Source organism: Phyllobates terribilis, unplaced genomic scaffold, assembly GCF_046119375.1.
Source record: "Phyllobates terribilis strain yellow unplaced genomic scaffold, ASM4611937v1 Scaffold_7__3_contigs__length_470593459, whole genome shotgun sequence".
NCBI classification, from domain to species: Eukaryota; Metazoa; Chordata; class Amphibia; order Anura; family Dendrobatidae; genus Phyllobates; species Phyllobates terribilis.
The window spans coordinates 246,059,798-246,077,395 of NW_027362767.1; the positions used below are offsets into that span (position 1 = coordinate 246,059,798).

At 41.9% G+C, this 17,598-nt stretch overlaps 1 protein-coding gene across 5 annotated transcripts in view; it reads right to left on the minus strand.

The window, feature by feature from the left end:
- GPSM1 (G protein signaling modulator 1) overlaps positions 1-17,598 on the minus strand; it is a 242,000-nt gene that overhangs the window by 212,368 nt on the left and 12,034 nt on the right. For 4 of the 5 annotated variants that reach the window (XM_073640119.1, XM_073640120.1, XM_073640121.1 and 1 more), the window contains one exon: positions 15,561-16,165. The exons of the other annotated variant lie outside the window; for it this stretch is intronic. In XM_073640119.1, the coding sequence (XP_073496220.1) occupies positions 15,561-15,619 (59 nt within the window). In that variant the 5' untranslated portion in view covers positions 15,620-16,165. The remainder of the gene's footprint in view (positions 1-15,560; positions 16,166-17,598) is intronic. 5 annotated transcript variants of the gene reach the window in all.

The following is a 17,598-nucleotide window of genomic DNA, read 5'->3' on the forward strand; positions in this document are numbered from 1 at the left end:
GTGAATCTTTTTGCTCAATTCAAGTCACAGACTCATCAATTAGCTGTAGGAAGTGGGACTCCCCCAGATCTAATATTAAAAGCCTACTCCAAGGATAAGCCATCAATATTAAAAGTGTAGGAAACAAAGTTTAGTACTTATTCTATGCTCCGTTTTAGGCCTGCTTCATACATTTGTAATTTATGGTCTGTGTACAGACTATGATTTCCAGACAGGTTGTGGGTCCTCTGAGGCTATCGGGGTTTTAGTTCAAGTCAAGAGGCATGCAGAAAGTCGAAACCAAGAAAGTGCGGACGTGTAAGGGCAGTCACAGAAAAAAAATGAGCTCTGACCCTTGGTGACGTTCATTCTCAAGTCAACAGTGTGCCATCAGAAATTCAACCCCAGGATTTCTCTAGGAAGATGGTGGCCATTCCTCAGAGCTGCTAGATGGAGGAATTAAAGGCTTTTCCCACTGTACATGACACAGGGAAGTGATTCTCGAGAGTCTTGTCCCCCCATATTACCAATGTCACAATTTTTTTTATGCTTCATCTTACTCAATGATGGGAAAACCTCTTACAGAGTAAACATATAAAGGGTAATGTTTAAGAATGTGCGGCTTCCTGACAAATGTTTGGCCGGTGCTATATTCCCATATATCACAGCGATGTTTGCTATTTCAAGTGTGAACATCTGTCTACAGAGTTTATGCCCAGACTGATAATTTTGGAAGGAATTTCCTCAGCCTTTACTAGAAAGACATTTATATATCTGATCATTTCTACCTCCACTATGGAAGCAGGGGATGTAAAAGTGATTGCACGGCTGCTGACGGCTCTTTCATACATGTAAACTGTAGTTGCCATAGTAACAGTCCGTCGTGTAACAGCCTACAAAGTTATGGCCTATGTCCATCTTTATAACTAGCTTTTGTTATTGTATCTCAAATGAAGCAACTATGCAAATATTCATTTTCCTTAAAAAAAAAAAAAATTACTCTACAGTTTTGTGTCCGCAGCTCCCGGGCAGTTTCACGTGTCTCCATGGTGACAGGTTATAAACAAAACGGATTCTATAAGTAGGTTAGTAAGATGTGGGAGACAGTAGGAAGTATGACTGCAAGATCAGACTACACAGGCTTTCTTTGTAGTCTGTTACCATGGAGACACGAAATATACTAAAATCATAGAGAATGATGGAATCTTGTGGAATTTTTCCTTTACCTCAGTTAATAATTTTTTTTTCTCCTTGCGTGCAATTTGTGATCCCCCCTGCTAACTTGCAGGCTCATTATGTTTTTAATCCCTAGCAAGGGTCCTGCAGTACTAAAGGATGGTCGCTCTTTTCTTTGTTTTCCCCAATGTCTCCCACCTATACCAACACACACTTTAGGGCTAAGAGATATTTGAATTTTAAAGACTTTGAGAATCAATCTACTCACCTCCTCCCACAGCACAACCAGGTGTGAACAGGACCAGAACATATGGACCAAGCCTGCACCATCTTCCCTACAAGGTGGGCAACAATCATCTGTACCGAGAACCATCCTGTACCGAACTTTTGCAGTTCTATATACTCTGGGTATGAGAAATATTTGGGATCTTTTTTTTGGGCCGTATTTATAGATATTTCCCTGGTGACTCTAAAATATCATCCCACTCCTCTGAAGTAATTTGTCCCATATCCCTCTCCCACCTGGATTTAACTACAGCCATAGGGTCTCCCAGGATTTGTAGTAAGGAGTTCTACATGAAGGATATAAGGACTTTAGTATTTTTTGCATTTACCACAGAGACCAAACACATTCAAGGGGATGGACAGATTGGAGATATACTCCTGAGCTCTAATTGCCGGAATTGTAGATACTTGAAGAAATCAGTGTTACACAAATTAAAAGCCTGGTTTAAATACTCAAATATGCAAAAATAACTCTCGCTATATATGGTAATTGATGTAAGTATCTCAATCCTCTTCTTTTCCATTCCCCAAAACCTTAAAAATGTTGCAATGTCCTCAAGCAGGAATTATTTCAGATAGGGGTGTACTTGGCATATTCTCCCATTCCCAACCATTTCTTACATGCCCACCAGATTTTATGGACAAGATTTAGTCGGGAAGCATCCAGACTTGGACCTAAGGGTGCATGACTCTAGTAGTTCTACTAAATTACCCCCCACACACACACCTTCCCAATATATTTTACTGGGGAGCATGCCCTCTGCATCCACCCAAAGCCAATCCTCTAAAATGTTGAAATTGAGAGGCTAGAAAATAATCCCAAGTATGTGGCAAGGCCAAACTCCCCATATTTGTGGGGAGCTGTATCCTCGGTATACCCCATTTCCAAATAATGCTACACATAAGGCACATTTTGATAAGATTCATCCTTCCCAGGGCGGAGAGTGGCAATTGCTCCCATAATTCAACTTTATTTCAGGACCCAATTACCAATGAACTCGGATTTAGAGAGATATAATATTTTGTCTCTCTTGTAACATATATGCCAAGATATTTAAATTTTGAGACTACTGGGATTATGAAAGAACTACTTAGTCCTGGGATGTATTTATCGTATAAAGGAATCAGCAAAGACTTTGCTCAATTTATGGTCAATCCAGAGAAAGGCCCCAAATCTCTCTATAAATCCCATTATAATTGGAAGTGAAATGTTGATATCATTGACAAATAAGATGATCTGTATATAAAGCAATCTTTTCTTCCCAATTCCCATGTTTAACCCCTTAAAGACCTTGGTATTTTCAGTTTTCGTTTTTTGCTTCCCATGTTCCCAGAGCCATAGCGTTTTTATTTATTGGTCAATACGGCCGTGTGAGGGCTTATTTTCTTATTTTTTGTGGGACAAGTTTTACTTTTGAACGACATCACTGATTTTACCATATCGTGTACTGGAAAACAGGAAAAAAAATTCCAAGTGCGGTGAAATTGCAAAAAAAGTGCAATACCACAGTTGTTTTTGGGGGAGCTTTCTTTTACCACGTTCATTGAATGCTAAAGCTGACCTGCCATCATTATTCTCCAGGTTATTCCGAGTTCGCAGATACCAAACATGTATAGGTTGTTTTTTATTTAAGTGGTGAAGAAAAAAATCAAAAATTTGCTTTAAAATAAAAAAAAGAAAAAAAAAAAAGGCGCCATTTTCCGAGCCCCATAGCATCTCCATTTTTCATGATCTGGGGCTGGGTGAGGGCTTATGTTTTGCTCGCCGAGCTGACGTTTTTATTGATACCATTTTTGGGGTAGATCCGATGTTATGATCGCGCATTATTGCAGCGCCCAAAAAAAATGTAATTCTGGCGTTTAGAATTTTTTTCTCATTACGCTGTTTACCGATTGGATTATTTTTTATCTTGATAGATCGAGCGATTCTGAACTCGGAGATACCAAATATGTGTATATGGCTTTTTTTATTATTTTATTTTCAATGGGGGGGTGATTTAAATTTTTAAAAACATTTTTTTTACACTTTCTGCATGCTTAAATAGTCTCCATAGGAGACTAGAAGCAGCAGTTGTCTGATTGCTTCTACTGCATACAGGCGGTGAGCATATCGCCTGTATGCAGTAGAATTGCTCATATGCTATGAGCGCCGACCACGGGGTGGCGCTCATAGCAATAGAGACATGACAACCACAGGGGTCTGCTGCAGACCCCGGATTGTCATGCCAACCCATCGGTGACTCGATCATGGGACAGGGTCACTGACTGGCGGGGCTAATGCTGCGCTTCCGGCGCGGCAATGTTAAATGCCGCTGTCAAGAGATTGACGGCGGCATTTAATTGGTTAACAGCCGCGGATGGATCGCGATTCCACCCCCAGCTGTTGCGGACACATGTCAGCTGTATAGATCAGCTGACATGTGCCCGGTTCAGTGCGGGCTCAGCGCCGGAGTCCTCACTGAACCAGGGGTGATGGCCTGGGGTGTACTAATGCGCCCCAGGCTTTAAAGGAGTTAAACCCCTCTACCCCATTATGCTGTCTAATAATACAAGCAAAAGGGTTAATTGCTATAGCAAAAAGCAAGGGCAACAGTGGGCAGATAGTTCCCCTGTGAAGCTCAAGTTTTCCAAAAACATCTCCATTTGCTCTTATTTTAGCAGTTGGTGCTTTATACATCAGTGTAAACCATTTTATAAAGGGCCAAACCCCATTTTATTTAACACAGCTCAAATATAATGCCAGTCGCTACTATCGAATGCTTTGGTGGCATCCAAGGATAAGAAGCCCTTCCAACTAGGATCCACCTGTGCCGCTTGCAAATTAAAAAAGCTTATGTAGGTTTATAGAAGTTGACTTAGAAGGCATAAAGCCGCCTGGTCTGGATGAATTATTGATTCAATAACTGTACTCAGTCGAGAAGCGAGAATTTTAGCCAATATATTAACATTTGTTGTCATCAATGAGATAGAGAACTACCTGACACTTAGAGGCTTATCTTTTCCTTGGGCAGAATAACTATTACCACCTCATATAACGACTTTGGTAACACCCCTGATAAAAATGCATTGTTAATCATTTCCAGGTAGTTCGGTAATATTTCTCTCTCAAAATGTTTATATATATTTCTATCAGAAGGCCATCCGATCCATTAGCCATTTTCCCTACAGCCTAACTTCTTCCAAAGAAATTGGCTGATCTAAAAAAGCCAAATCATCTTGGGAGTAATTGACCTTAGACAAATATAGATTAGAATAGAAGCAATGTAAGATCTTTAGTATTTCCGGGGTCCTGACAGCTATATTGCCCTCTACATCCCTCAATTGATATATAAAAGCATTTTCTTTTTGGGCCTCGGCCATCTTTGCAAGTAACTGACCCGTGGTCTGTCACTCCTCATAGAATCGAAGTTTTAAAAACATAAGTTTATTATCGGCTTGTTCTAGTTGGAATGCCCAAAGCTGTTTTTGCGGTTCCGTCCACTGTGATAGATTTTCAGGGCTATTATTTTGAACAAACAGCAATTCAGTATCCCGAACTCTCTTTTGCAGGTGTACCCCCCTCTTCTGTGAGCCATCCTTAACAGACTATTTCCCTTATTATCACGCTCTTCAAGAAGGCCTTCATTGCATCCCATTACACCCTTATGTGTGCAGAGCCCAAATTAGTGGAAAAAAATTCAGATAGTTGCCCCCTGACATTGTTACAGTCAATATTTTTAAGCCAAAATGGATTAAGCCTCCACCCTCACCGGATCCACCTGTAGCTGAAACTGTAGGGGAGAGTGGTCCAATAACGACTTAGGAGAGTATTCTATATTAACAAGCCCCGGGATCATAAAAGGTTACAATCTTTAAAGGGATTGATATTTCGATGAGGCGCTGCAGTAGACCTTTCAGTTAGGAAAGCTCTGTCTCCAGATATCAACCAGGCCCTACTCCTTAATAAGGTGACCAAAGGGGGACAGAGAATTCTCCCCTTCAGGAAATTTGTCTTTAAAAAGATTACATATCTCGTTAAAGTCTCCGATAATTATTGAAGGGATATCTGGCCAGTATGATCAGGATTTTTTTGAGCGGAATGGCAGGCACTGTACTTTGTAAGGAAAGTGCCACTGACGGCCATGCCCCTTCCCCGTCCCTGTGTTATAGGCGTTTGTTTATGCCTTCCATCCCACCCCTATGGATCAGGGTGGTTTAGTATGTTCCCCATTTTTTTGGCCAATAAGAAGCCTGACACGCTAGTACAGCCACTTGCCCTTTGTTTAGGAGACTGAATGGAACCAGTCTCCTCCTCTTCCCCTATTCGGGTCCTGGATGAGTTCGTCCCACCCTTCCTCCCATTTTTATACGATGGTTATTAAATTTGTTATTTCTCCTAGATTTGCAAGTCACAGCGGCAGTTAAATGAGAATAAAGGACACATTGATAGGTTACGGCTCGTTGGCTGACTTGCCTGTGAATGTGCAAAAGGGCATTTGGCGATGAGCTTGGTTATTAGAGTTAAGTGCCTTTCTGATTGTTAAAGTGAAATAATAAAGCTGTGATCGACCTTCACCCATCAAGTCGTGTCTGTTGCCTTCTTTTGTTATACAGTAGTTGTGGGAAGGAAAGCGTCCTTGTGTGCTACATTGGGGTCTCTGCAGTCTGTTAGAGTAAGGAAGTGGAAACCTATACTACAACAATGGCACATCCAAAATGTGAGATTAAGCAACGCACACCTATTATTGCCGGGTTGATCTTTTTGACATATTCAAATATTGCGTGACTTTTGGAATTGTCCCTCAAACCTCTTATATTCCAAGATATGAAATTAACTGTTACACCCATTTACTAAAGTAGTGAGTAAATGCAACAATCCTTGTCAATGTCACCCATCCCAGATATTTTACCCTGGATTATACATCCAGGCTTCAGCGGCGGATAGACTTTCCCCCCCAAACCCAACTAACACCCCCCCCTTCCCTTTCCTCCCTCAAAAAGTATGAATCTACCATTACCAGTAAGGGATGGGGCCAAAACCAGCTCACAACCATTTGGTGCATGCTGCACTATCAAAAAATACCTGAAAGAAAATATTCTGTATCATTTGCCTCCTAAATAGAGCCCGCCAAACTAGAGATAAACCATATAAACTTGCATATATGAGTCATTAGCCATACCACAATATTACTCGCAACTTCCACATTGAACCTGTCAGGGAGAGAGCATATGTGTCATAGACTTCAAATCACCCCACATTTAAGTGACTAAACCCCCAGTGCTCTCAAGGATTTTAATAATTTCAGCCCCTTTTATCTTGCAGCGCCTCCTGTTGGATCTGCTGTTTGGGAGAGTCCAGCCATTCCAGAGTGTCTTTAGGGGATTCAAAGAAAAAAGGTGGAGCCCAGAGCAATCACTCTTAGTTTCGCTGGGTAAATCATGGAATATTGCAACCCAAATAACCTCAATGTTCTTTTAATGTCTATGTAAAGGACAGGGATCTTTTGATGCTGGACTTTCACAGAGAAGACCGGAAAAAAGGATACTCTCTGCCGTCCAAGTGATATGTCTTGTTTCTCCGGTGCCTTCCTCAGTATATCCCGGTCTTTATAAATGTAAGATTTTAATCAGGATAGGCCTAGGAGGTCTGCCTACTGTGCCGGGTCTCATGGGAACCCTGTGGGCCCTATCCACTGCAAACAGAGGAGTGATTACTTCTTTGCCGAAGGTATCAAGAAGTCACTTTTCAAAAAAAGCCATCCAGGTCTCTCCCATCCACCTTTTCAGGAACACCCACCAGCCTGATATTTTACAGATCATCAGTCTTGGCCACTAATATGGCAACTGCTTATGACTCTGAATGTCTCTGTGGACACGAGGGAAGGCATCCTCCAGCTCACGGACTCTCCCCTCCACAGCAGTTGTGCGCGCCGCCATTTTTATTCATCGTGCTGGATTGTCAGAATGGTCTCCTGTATATATCCTACCTCGCCTCTTAGCATGGCCAGTGTGGAATTACATTGAACAGCGTTCAAAGCATCCATTAAAGATAGGGGTTCCCCTAAAGATTTTACACCAGGGGTGCTCTCTGCGTGCTTGGAGATCAGCTCTACATTACTGTGCACCTGGGAGTTTGATGCTGTGTCATGGGGGATATCCTCCTCCTCATCATGAACTAATGCAGAAAATCTAGATTTTTTGGGGGACATTATGTTGCTCCCCTGTGTGCCAGTCACTGACCTGTTTCTGTGCTCTGTGAGTGAATGCTCTATGAGCGTATTGCTCCAGTCTGGCCTCCTACATCTTCTGCGTCCGGCAACAGGACGCGGAAGCGCCATCTTAGATGTCGAATGTAGCCGCTTTGTCCTCCCTGCTGATCTTTCTGCTTCAGGTGATCTCACCACCGCAGCCAAGAAAAAAAGCACCTAGTAGTCTTTTCTCCTCGAAATTGCACCTCAGGATGTGTCTTACAGGATGAGTGCAGTGGGAGCTCTCGTCCTCACCGCATGCACACTAGGCTACGCCGCCATGGTCGCTCTTTTCATAGGTGTATGAGGTTCTCTCCTGCTACAATTAGGCATCTTAAAGACTTGTGGTAAATGCGATTTTGTTTAACCCCATGTAAGTTGCGCTTTCTCCTGAATCCAGCGTTTTTCTTTTGCTCCTTATCTTCTCCGTTCCTGAGATATGCCCCTCTCTGACCAGTATATAAATCTAGTCTGGTTAGTCAACTGGGTGTGTTCCCAAGAAGACACCTGCAAAAACTAGCTGATGACCACACCCTCTTAGCTACCAAAACTAGATTTACATACAGAAAAGAAGGACGCTATATGCATTTTTAGTGTGCTTACACTGTGGAAACGCAAAGAAAAAAAAATGCATGAAATCCGCACTTTGACTATCAAAGTTTTACCAAAAAGTTAAGGAACATGTAGTACCCAAAATAAAGCAGCTTTATTTAAAACATGACATACCAATAGGGGACAAAAACCAGAGCTGGAAAAAGAAAAAAAAACAAAAATGCATGTAAAAAAACAAACAGAAGTAAACTAATTGGTGCAGAAATAGTCATTGTGGGAACTTAGCCTGGTATGTGATGTACAATTTCACTGGCAGCACAAAATGGATCAATGACGAACATAATGGTGACGTCATTTCTCCAAGGTGTCACAGGGGTTGTTTTTTCAATGTGACACCAGGCCGCATGTTGTTCGTGCTACTGTAAGCAGGTGCGTAGCCTAAACGTGCTCCCATGGCTGCAGCATCTCTGGACCTGTCTTCCATTGAATACATAGAATCATAGAATGGAAGAGTTGGAAGGGACCTCCTGGGTCATCTGGTCCAACCCCCTGCTCAAAGCAGGATTCACTAAATCATCTCAGACAGATGTCTGTCCAGCCTCTGTTTGAAGACGTCCATTGAAGGGGAACTCACCACCTCTCGTGGCAGCCTGTTCCACTCATTAATCACCCTAACTGTCAAAAAGTTTTTTCTAATATCTAATCTGTGTCTCCTCCCATTTAGTTTCATCCCATTGCTTCTAGTCTTTCCCTGTGCAAATGAGAATAAAGATGATCCTTCTACAATGTGACAGCCCTTGACATATTTGTAGACAGCTATTAAGTCTCCTCTCAGTCTTCTTTTTTGCAAGCTAAACATTCCCAAATCCTGCAACCGTTCCTCATAGGACATGGTTTGCAGACCAGTCACCATTCTGGTCGCTCTTCTCTGAACTTGTTCCAGTTTGTCTATGTCTTTTTTAAAATGTGGTGCCCAAAACTGTACACAGTATTCCAGATGAGGTCTGACCAAAGAGGAGTAAAGACCGATAATGACTTCACGTGATCTAGACTGTATGCTTCTGTTAATACATCCCAGAATTGTATTTGCCTTTTTTGCTGCTGCATCACACTGTTGACTCATGTTCAGTCTATGATCTATTAGTATACCTAAGTATTTTTCACATGTACTGTTGCTTAGCTCTATTCCTCCCATTCTGTATATGCTTTTTTCATTTTTATTGCCCAGATGTAGTACTTTGTATTTTTCCCTGTTAAAAACCATTCTGTTGGTTGCTGCCCACTGCTCCAGTTTATTTAGGTCTTTTTGAATCCTCTCTCTCTCTTCTCTAGTATTAGCTATCCCTCCTAGCTTTGTGTCATCAGCAAATTTAATCAGTTTACCCTCAATTCCTTCATCTAAATCATTGATGAAGATGTTGAACAATACAGGTCCCAGGACAGAGCCCTGTGGTATCCCACTTGAGACATTCATCCAGCTGGATGTGAAGCCATTTACAACCACCCTTTGAGTCCGATCACTAAGCCAGTTATGAATCCACCTAACAGTTGCCTGGTCCATTACATACTTGGTCATTTTTTCAATAAGGATGGTGTGAGATACTTTGTCAAATGCTTTGCTGAAGTCAAGATATACTATATCTACAGCATTTCCCTGATCCACCCAGTCAGTGATTCTGTCATAGAAGGAAATTAAGTTAGTCTGACATGACTTGTTAGTTACAAACCCATGCTGACTCTGGTTAATCACTTCATTCTTATCCAGGTACTTACATACATGATGTTTAATAATTTGTTCAAAGATCTTTCCTGGTATAGAAGTCAGACTCACCGGCCTATAGTTCCCTGGGTCCACCTTCTTCCCCTTTTTGAAGATAGGAACAACATTTGCTCTTCTCCAGTCTTCTGGGACTTTTCCTGTTCTCCAAGAATTTTCAAAGATTATGGAGAGTGGTTCTAAAATTTCTTCTACGATCTCCTTCAGTACTCTGGGGTGTAATTCATCTGGACCTGGAGACTTGAACTCATTTATGTTAGCTAAATATTCCCTCACAATCTTTCTGTTTACAGATAACTTGGATTCTTCTATTCCTTTAAAAGGACAGTGAAAATCAGTTGATGTTACATTTTCTTTCTGAGAGAAAACAGATGCAAAATAGGAATTAAAAAGTTCGGCCTTCTCAACATCCTCTCTTACCATTTCTACATTTTCATCCTGTAAAAATCCTATAGCATCTTTGACTTTTCTTTTACTTTTGACATACCCCCAAAATCCTTTTTTATTGCTTTTGACATCTCTTGCAAGCCTTAATTCATTGTCAGCTTTAGCTAACCTGATACGTGCCCTGCAGGATCTGCAGACTGCATTATAATCTTCTTTAGATATGCCTCCCTCTTTCCATTTAATAAACATTTCTTTCTTTCTTTTTAGCATGTGTTTAAGTTCTGTGTTCATCCATCCTGGTTTCCTTAAATGCTTCCCATTCTTCCTACTTTTCGGGATTGTTAACGATTGTGCTTTGAGAATCTCATTTTTAAAAATTTCCCATCCTTCCTGGACATTTTTGTCCTTAAGGACATCCAGCCATTGGATCCCTCCTATTCTCTTTCTGAGTCTCTTAAAATCTGCCTTTCTAAAATCTAACCTTGAAGTTTGAGTCTTCACATGTCTTCCTCCTCTAGTTATCCAAAATTCTATAATAGCATGATCGCTGCCTCCTAGGGTCCCAGCCACCTTTACCTCCTCAACCATTTCCTCCCTGTTTATAAGGATTAGATCCAAAGTAGCAGATCCCCTTGTTTTCTCCCCTACCTTTTGGAAGATAAAGTTGTCAGCAAGAGAGGATAAGAATTTGCTTGACCTGTTAGTTTTACTTGAGAGAGATTCCCAACAAATGTCTGGATAGTTGAAATCTCCCATGACCACTACGTCATATTTTTTGGAGAACTTGGTCATTTGATACATAAAGAGCTCATCCATATCTTCAGCTTGCCCAGGTGGCCTGTAGTAAATGCCTACAATGGTGTCCTTTCCGTTGTTCTCTCCTTGTATTCTTACCCAAACAGTTTCCACAGAACTCCCAGTCTCTGAAGCATCAATCTCTGTGCAGATATACGCTTTTCTAACATACAATGCGACACCTCCTCCTCGTTTATCAATTCTGTTTCTTGCAAATAAGTTGTATCCTTTTAGCCTTTTATTCCAATCATGTGTATCGTCCCACCAAGTTTCAGTGATTCCAATGACATCATATTCCTTTTCCTGCATTAGTAGTTCCAATTCTCCTTGTTTGTTGCCCATGCTTTGTGCATTTGTATAAAAACATTTTAGTTTGTGATTGGTTTCTCTTCCTCCCATATTTTTATTTAGATTTTTTTGTCTTTGTTCTTTCTTTCCACTTCCAGTAGCAGAGATCTCAATAGTATTTGTCAGCTGTATGGCTTTTTCTGGCCTTTTGCTTCCCTTCCCACATTGTTCTAGTTTAAAGCTCTCCTGATGAGTGTAGCAAGGCGACTTCCAAATACATGTTTTCCAGTCTTCGTAAGGTGCACCCCATCTCTAGCAAGTAGTCCATCGTATAGGTAATTCATCCCGTGATCCAGAAATCCAAATCCTTGTTGACGGCACCATCGACGTAGCCAGTTGTTCACCTGTAGAATCTTATTCCACCTCATTGTTCCATGGTCATCCACTGGGAGGATGGATGAGAAGACTACCTGCGCTCCCAATTCTTTCACTTTCTTGCCTAAGTCTTCAAAGTCACTGCAGATGGTTTCCAGGTCCTTTCTTGCGGTGTCATTTGTCCCCACATGTATTAGCAGGAATGGGTAGTGATCTGTATGTCTGAAGAGTCTTGATATCCTGTCAGACACATCTTTAATTTTTGCTCCTGGAAGACAGCACATTTCTCTTGAGGTTATGTCTGGTCTGCAGATAGCGGCCTCTGTTCCTCTTAACAGGGAATCCCCCATGACCACCACTCTCCGTTTTTTCTTCACAACATTCTTCTTTCTCCATCCAGGAGGATTCTGAGGGCTTACAAGGTTATTCATTGCTGGCAAAGTCTTATCTTGCTGTATTTCTTCATGGTTCTCCTGCGTGAGAGCCTGGTACTGGTTCCTGAGCAGTATGGGTGCTGATTGCCTCTCGATCCTCCTGCTTCTGTGGGTCACATGCTTCCATTCCTCTGTTTCCTCAGGTGCAGTTCGAATTTCTTCTCTTTCTGAATCATGAAGAGATAATTCTGCTCTGTCTAAGAACTCTTCACCTTCCTTAATGATTTTCAAGGTAGTTAACCTCTCTTCTAGATTTCGCAACTTTTCCTCCAACAGGGACACAAGCTTGCATTTCTGGCATGTGAAGTTTGGCTTTTCCACTGGCAAGTCTGTGAACATGTAGCAGGATATGCAGCTCACCAAATGGCTCCTGGACTCTTCCATGTTCTTACTGTTAATGTTCTGAAAACAGTGAAAAATGCTTCAAAATGCGCGCGCCTAACGGCGCGCGGTTTACCGATGTCCTCTTTTCAGCTCCAACAGCCAAAATCCAGTGTTCTTTGAGCTCGCGGAGACTCTTCACTTACCCCAAAATGCAGTGGAAATATGCAAATTATCTCCTCAGGACTCCTCCCCTGGTTACATCTGGGATGACATCGATCAGCAGTTGCAAAGGAAGCTGCCAGCAGCGGATATTGATGATTTCCGTGCCCAAGTACATGCAGCACAGCAGAACAATTCTCAGATAACCATTAATAACCTCACTGATGGCAGCCAAGGTTGCAAGTGTGCAATGATGTGGTTATTTGTACACATTTCTAGGACTGGGATATCGTAGAGAGCGACATTAAACGTACTGTCGGCCCAGACAACAACGTTTAAAGGGTTTGGACCAAGCTAAGATGGTATCAGGGATAATCCATGTCATAAAAGCAGCCTTTGCATTTGGGTCCATGAAAAGATCATCTTCCCAGGATTCCAAGGAGGATGCCTTAATGGAACACAAAAAAAATGAAACTACCTGAAAAGATGGTACAATATTAGGAGATCATAGCGTCACATGAAAATCCAAGATTGCCAATGATTTAGCCCTTAGCTCGTCGTTGACTGTGACCATTACATATCACTAGAAGAATATCCATCACACATGAGGTGACAGAAAATGCATCATGTATATCGTAGAACAAGTGACAGCAGAAAGTTCACTTTCACACAATCTCCTTACACCTTCATTACTTGTCTTGTCCTTGGTCTATTGGAAAGGTGTTTTGTCCTGTGGCTTCAGAGCAGCAAGTCTAGCAGGATAGTGAAAGAAGAAACATTTATTGCTGTAAGTTAATGAATTGCATGGCTCGGGCCTACCAGCCAAGTAAACCCTCTCGTGCCCGTTTGCCACCATGTTTTGCCTAACACAGGGTCAGAAGGGGTGGCTTAGAACTCATGCATCACGTCCTTCAGGTGTAGGAGTGTGTGTCTTTTTGAGTATTAAAATTAGACTAAAATTCAAGCAGATTTAAAGTGGTATTCCCATAATTAAAAGTTTTCTGGAACCTTCAGTAAACTAAAGAACTGGCCTGGAATGGAGTAGAAGTGGGTGCGTTCAACCTTCGCTCCATTCATTGTCTATGGCCTTCTGGGGATAGCAGGGTATAGAGCTGAGCTTTCTCCAGCAGTCCCAAAGAGAATAAATGGAGAAAATTTCGAGCCTGCGCACCTCCACTACATTTAGGACAGAGCCCAGTTCTTGGGTTCCAGAGCCCCATTCTCAGTATCGCCGAGGAGCCCAGTGGTCGGACCCCCAGTGACTAACGCATAAGATAGAGGATAACCTAAATTATGCGAATACCCCTTTTAGAGGGAATGTCTGACTACTGAACACAAAGCAAAGAAATCGGTGTTACCACACTTCGGCAGCACTGCTGTATTTTACTATTACACAGCACCCATAAGTGTATAAGCGTCCTCTAGATTTTCCAAGCAGCCCTTCTCACTCACTGTTGTCCATTCTCCTTAAGACGACATGTGGACAACCCCTTTAAATAAACTGGCCTACATGATCTCAGACGCACATATAGCAACTTTATCATCATTATGTTGGATTTCCTTAATGTACAGGCACAAAGTCTTAAATATAAAATAGGTTGAAATTAAAGGAGTTATTCCCAAAATAGCAAATTGTCCCCTATCCTGATCACTGGGAGCTCCAATGATCCCAAGAACAGGGCTCTGCCCGTGTTCAATGCTTGACCTCTGCTCTATCCATAGTCTATGGGATGGCCAGAGAAAGACGAGTAGACAGCGCCGCTATTTGCCAATTTTCATTTATTGCTTGGCATAGAATTTCCAATAGGTCTGATTTAAAGAGCCATTAAACCTAAATATACAACTTTCTTAACAAATCCAAGGTTTAACACGGTTATTGTTGGAAAAGTTGTAGTTGTGTCATTAAAGAGGTTTTACAAGATTGGTGGTTAGTTCGGGGGTCCCCAAGTCTCCTCTGCCATTGGAGAAGTGATACACGTACTCAGCCATTGCTTTATTCTCTTCTATGAAACAACAATGTCCCAAAGAAGTGAATGGTGTAGTGGTACACCCAGGATGTTCGGACCCAAAGATCTTCCTGTGCATTGGTGATAAAATTCATTTTGTGGGAAATCTCTTTAAAAGTTGTCATGTACAATTGTATGAGAATCAGAAACTTTAGATGCTGTCCTAACAATTCTTAGGAAGACTTTTTAGGACATTTTTTAGGTCATTGTTGGACATATGCAATAGATCCATGGTGAAAAAACTATAAAATAATATATATTTTTGACTTCTGGATGCTCATGATTGCAAGGCTAATCCCAAAATGAGAAAACATCTGGTACAGCATGGTTTGCTCCAGCACAGGAAACCTGCTGTACATAGGCAAAAACTTCTCCTTTCCTGTGCATAACACAATATCTTCCCCCTACCATGCTGCCAACATACAAGATAGAATTAGTTCTAGTATTAGGAAAATTAAACCAATGTGCAACCATTGTCAGTGGTGTCACCTGGCCCGTATACACCTTGGATATACCCTCAGCACCTGTTCTAGGACTCTCCAGCCCAGTAAATCCAGCAGTTTGGGAAATGCAATTCTGCTCACAATTCCCTCATTGTTGCATGCCCTTGGTTAAGGATATCAATATGCCTGACAAGCCGGCAGCTCCTGAATACAATAATCCAGCCACTGTTATAGAAATATACATGATAGGTAAAGTCTTACTCCTCTCCTTGCTCCCAATTATATATCCAGCCCCCTCTTCTCCCTCTCCATTACTGTATGCAATGTATACAGTGCATGTCTCCGCTACATACCTTGAATACACTCTCCTGGCTGGAGGATGGTGCAATCCATTGTTAGGTAAGAAAGCCATGTATTGGTGGTGTAGGTCATACAATCAAGGCAATTGTGTCCAACATCCAGATAGACGGTGAAGGCAGAAGGAGGCTGTGCAGCCAGGGTGCCCCCTTCTATAATAGTTGTAGTATGGCAGCTAGGAAGTGATGTATGTTAACACATAAAGTCTACAGTAGCCACAAATCACTCCCCCTCCATGTGATGTCATCCAATGCTGGTATTGTCAGGGGAATATAAGGAGGGGTAGGTCTTTTTTTCCTCCTTCTTCTGCACTGTGACCCTGCCCTCCCCCTTCTTTCGCTATTTCTCCTAGGATCACACAATGTCTGGATGCAGCAGGCTGCTTTCTGCTGAATTGGTCCAAGGAAGGAATATAGCAACAGCTGCCTGCAGATTAACCTCTTCCTGACTGGAGAGCAGTCCTCGTTGCTGGCACCACCGGTCTGGATACGAGCGATAAACCTTGTCCTACAATATCCATATCGCTTCCAGCAGAATTATGCTAGCAGGGTCCTCCAAAATAGATGTCTGTGCTTCCTATCATGACAGCAATGATCAGAAACTGAAAAGGAAAGAGTTTGTTACAAAGTGTCAGGAGACCATGAATCACTTCCTTGTCAGGACACTAGAAGGTTTAACCCTTTCAAGCCAAAGTTAGGAAAGACAAAGACATAGTATTGAAAAATAATTAACATTTCTTGTAATTAGTGTACATTTCTCATTAAATAATTCCCAGAAAAATGTTTATGGAATAGCTTTAATTTACCAAGTTTTATAGCTTCCTGTATATCAGGGGTCAGCAACCTCCAGCTCTCCAGCTGTTAAAGCATTATTTCTCCCCCACTAACCGAAAACAAAGTTATTCCCTATCCACACATGGGGGGAAAGCTTGCTGATAGCTCAGAGTTAGACTACTGGGGACCCCAGCAATTCTGACATACGGACTCAGGAACCCAAGAGCGCATCTCTGCTTCCCTGCCTTGATTGGAGCGGAGGTTCGTATGAGCAGACATTTCTGGGTGTAGCATGGACAATGAATGGAGAGGAGGCCAAATATGCGCAGCTCCGCTCAATTCTAGAGGGGTCCAGAGCCCTGATCCCGGATCACTGCGACTAAACCCCAGCAATCAGCAAGTTAACCAGTATCATATTGATAGGTAGAGGAGGTGAGCTGTGACATCAGCTGTGAATGGTGGATCCTGTGTCATCTACTGTATATAGAGGCGTTATCAGTCATTGCACAGGAAGGGGAGGTGAGCTGTGACATCACCTATTGTGAATGGTGGATCCAGTGTCATCTACTGCAGGGTTCCCCAACTCCAGTCCTCAAGGCCCACCAACAGGCCATGTTTTCAGGATTTCCTTAGTATTGCACAGGTGATGGAATTATTGCCTGTGCAGGCGATGGAATTATCACCTGTGCAATACTAAGGAAATCCTGAAAACATGATCTGTTGGTGGGCCTTGAGGACTGGAGTTGGGGAACCCTGATCTACTGTATATAGAGGTGTTATCAGTCATTGTACAGGAGGAGGCGAGCTGTGACATCACCTATTGTGAATGGTGGATCCTGTGTTATCTACTGTATATAGAGGTTATCAGTCATTGTACAGGAGGGGGAGGAGGTGAGCTTTGACATCACCTATTGTGAATGGTGGCTTCTTGGTCATCTACTGTATATACACACACATGGTCAAAATTGTTGGTACCTCTTGTTTACTGAAAGAAAAACCCACAATGGTCACAGAAATAACTTGAGTCTGACAAAAGTAATAATAAATTAAAAATCTATGAAAATGAACACATGAAAGTCAGACATTGCTTTTCTGCTTCCACAGAATTTAAAAAAAAAATTTAACTCATGAAATAGGCCTGGACAGAAATGATGGTTCTCTTCTTAAAGGGGTATTCCCATCTCCAAGATCCTATCCCAATATGACCTTGGTGTAATAATAATAATATTAGCAAATATTTCCAATTAGAAATGTAGTATAG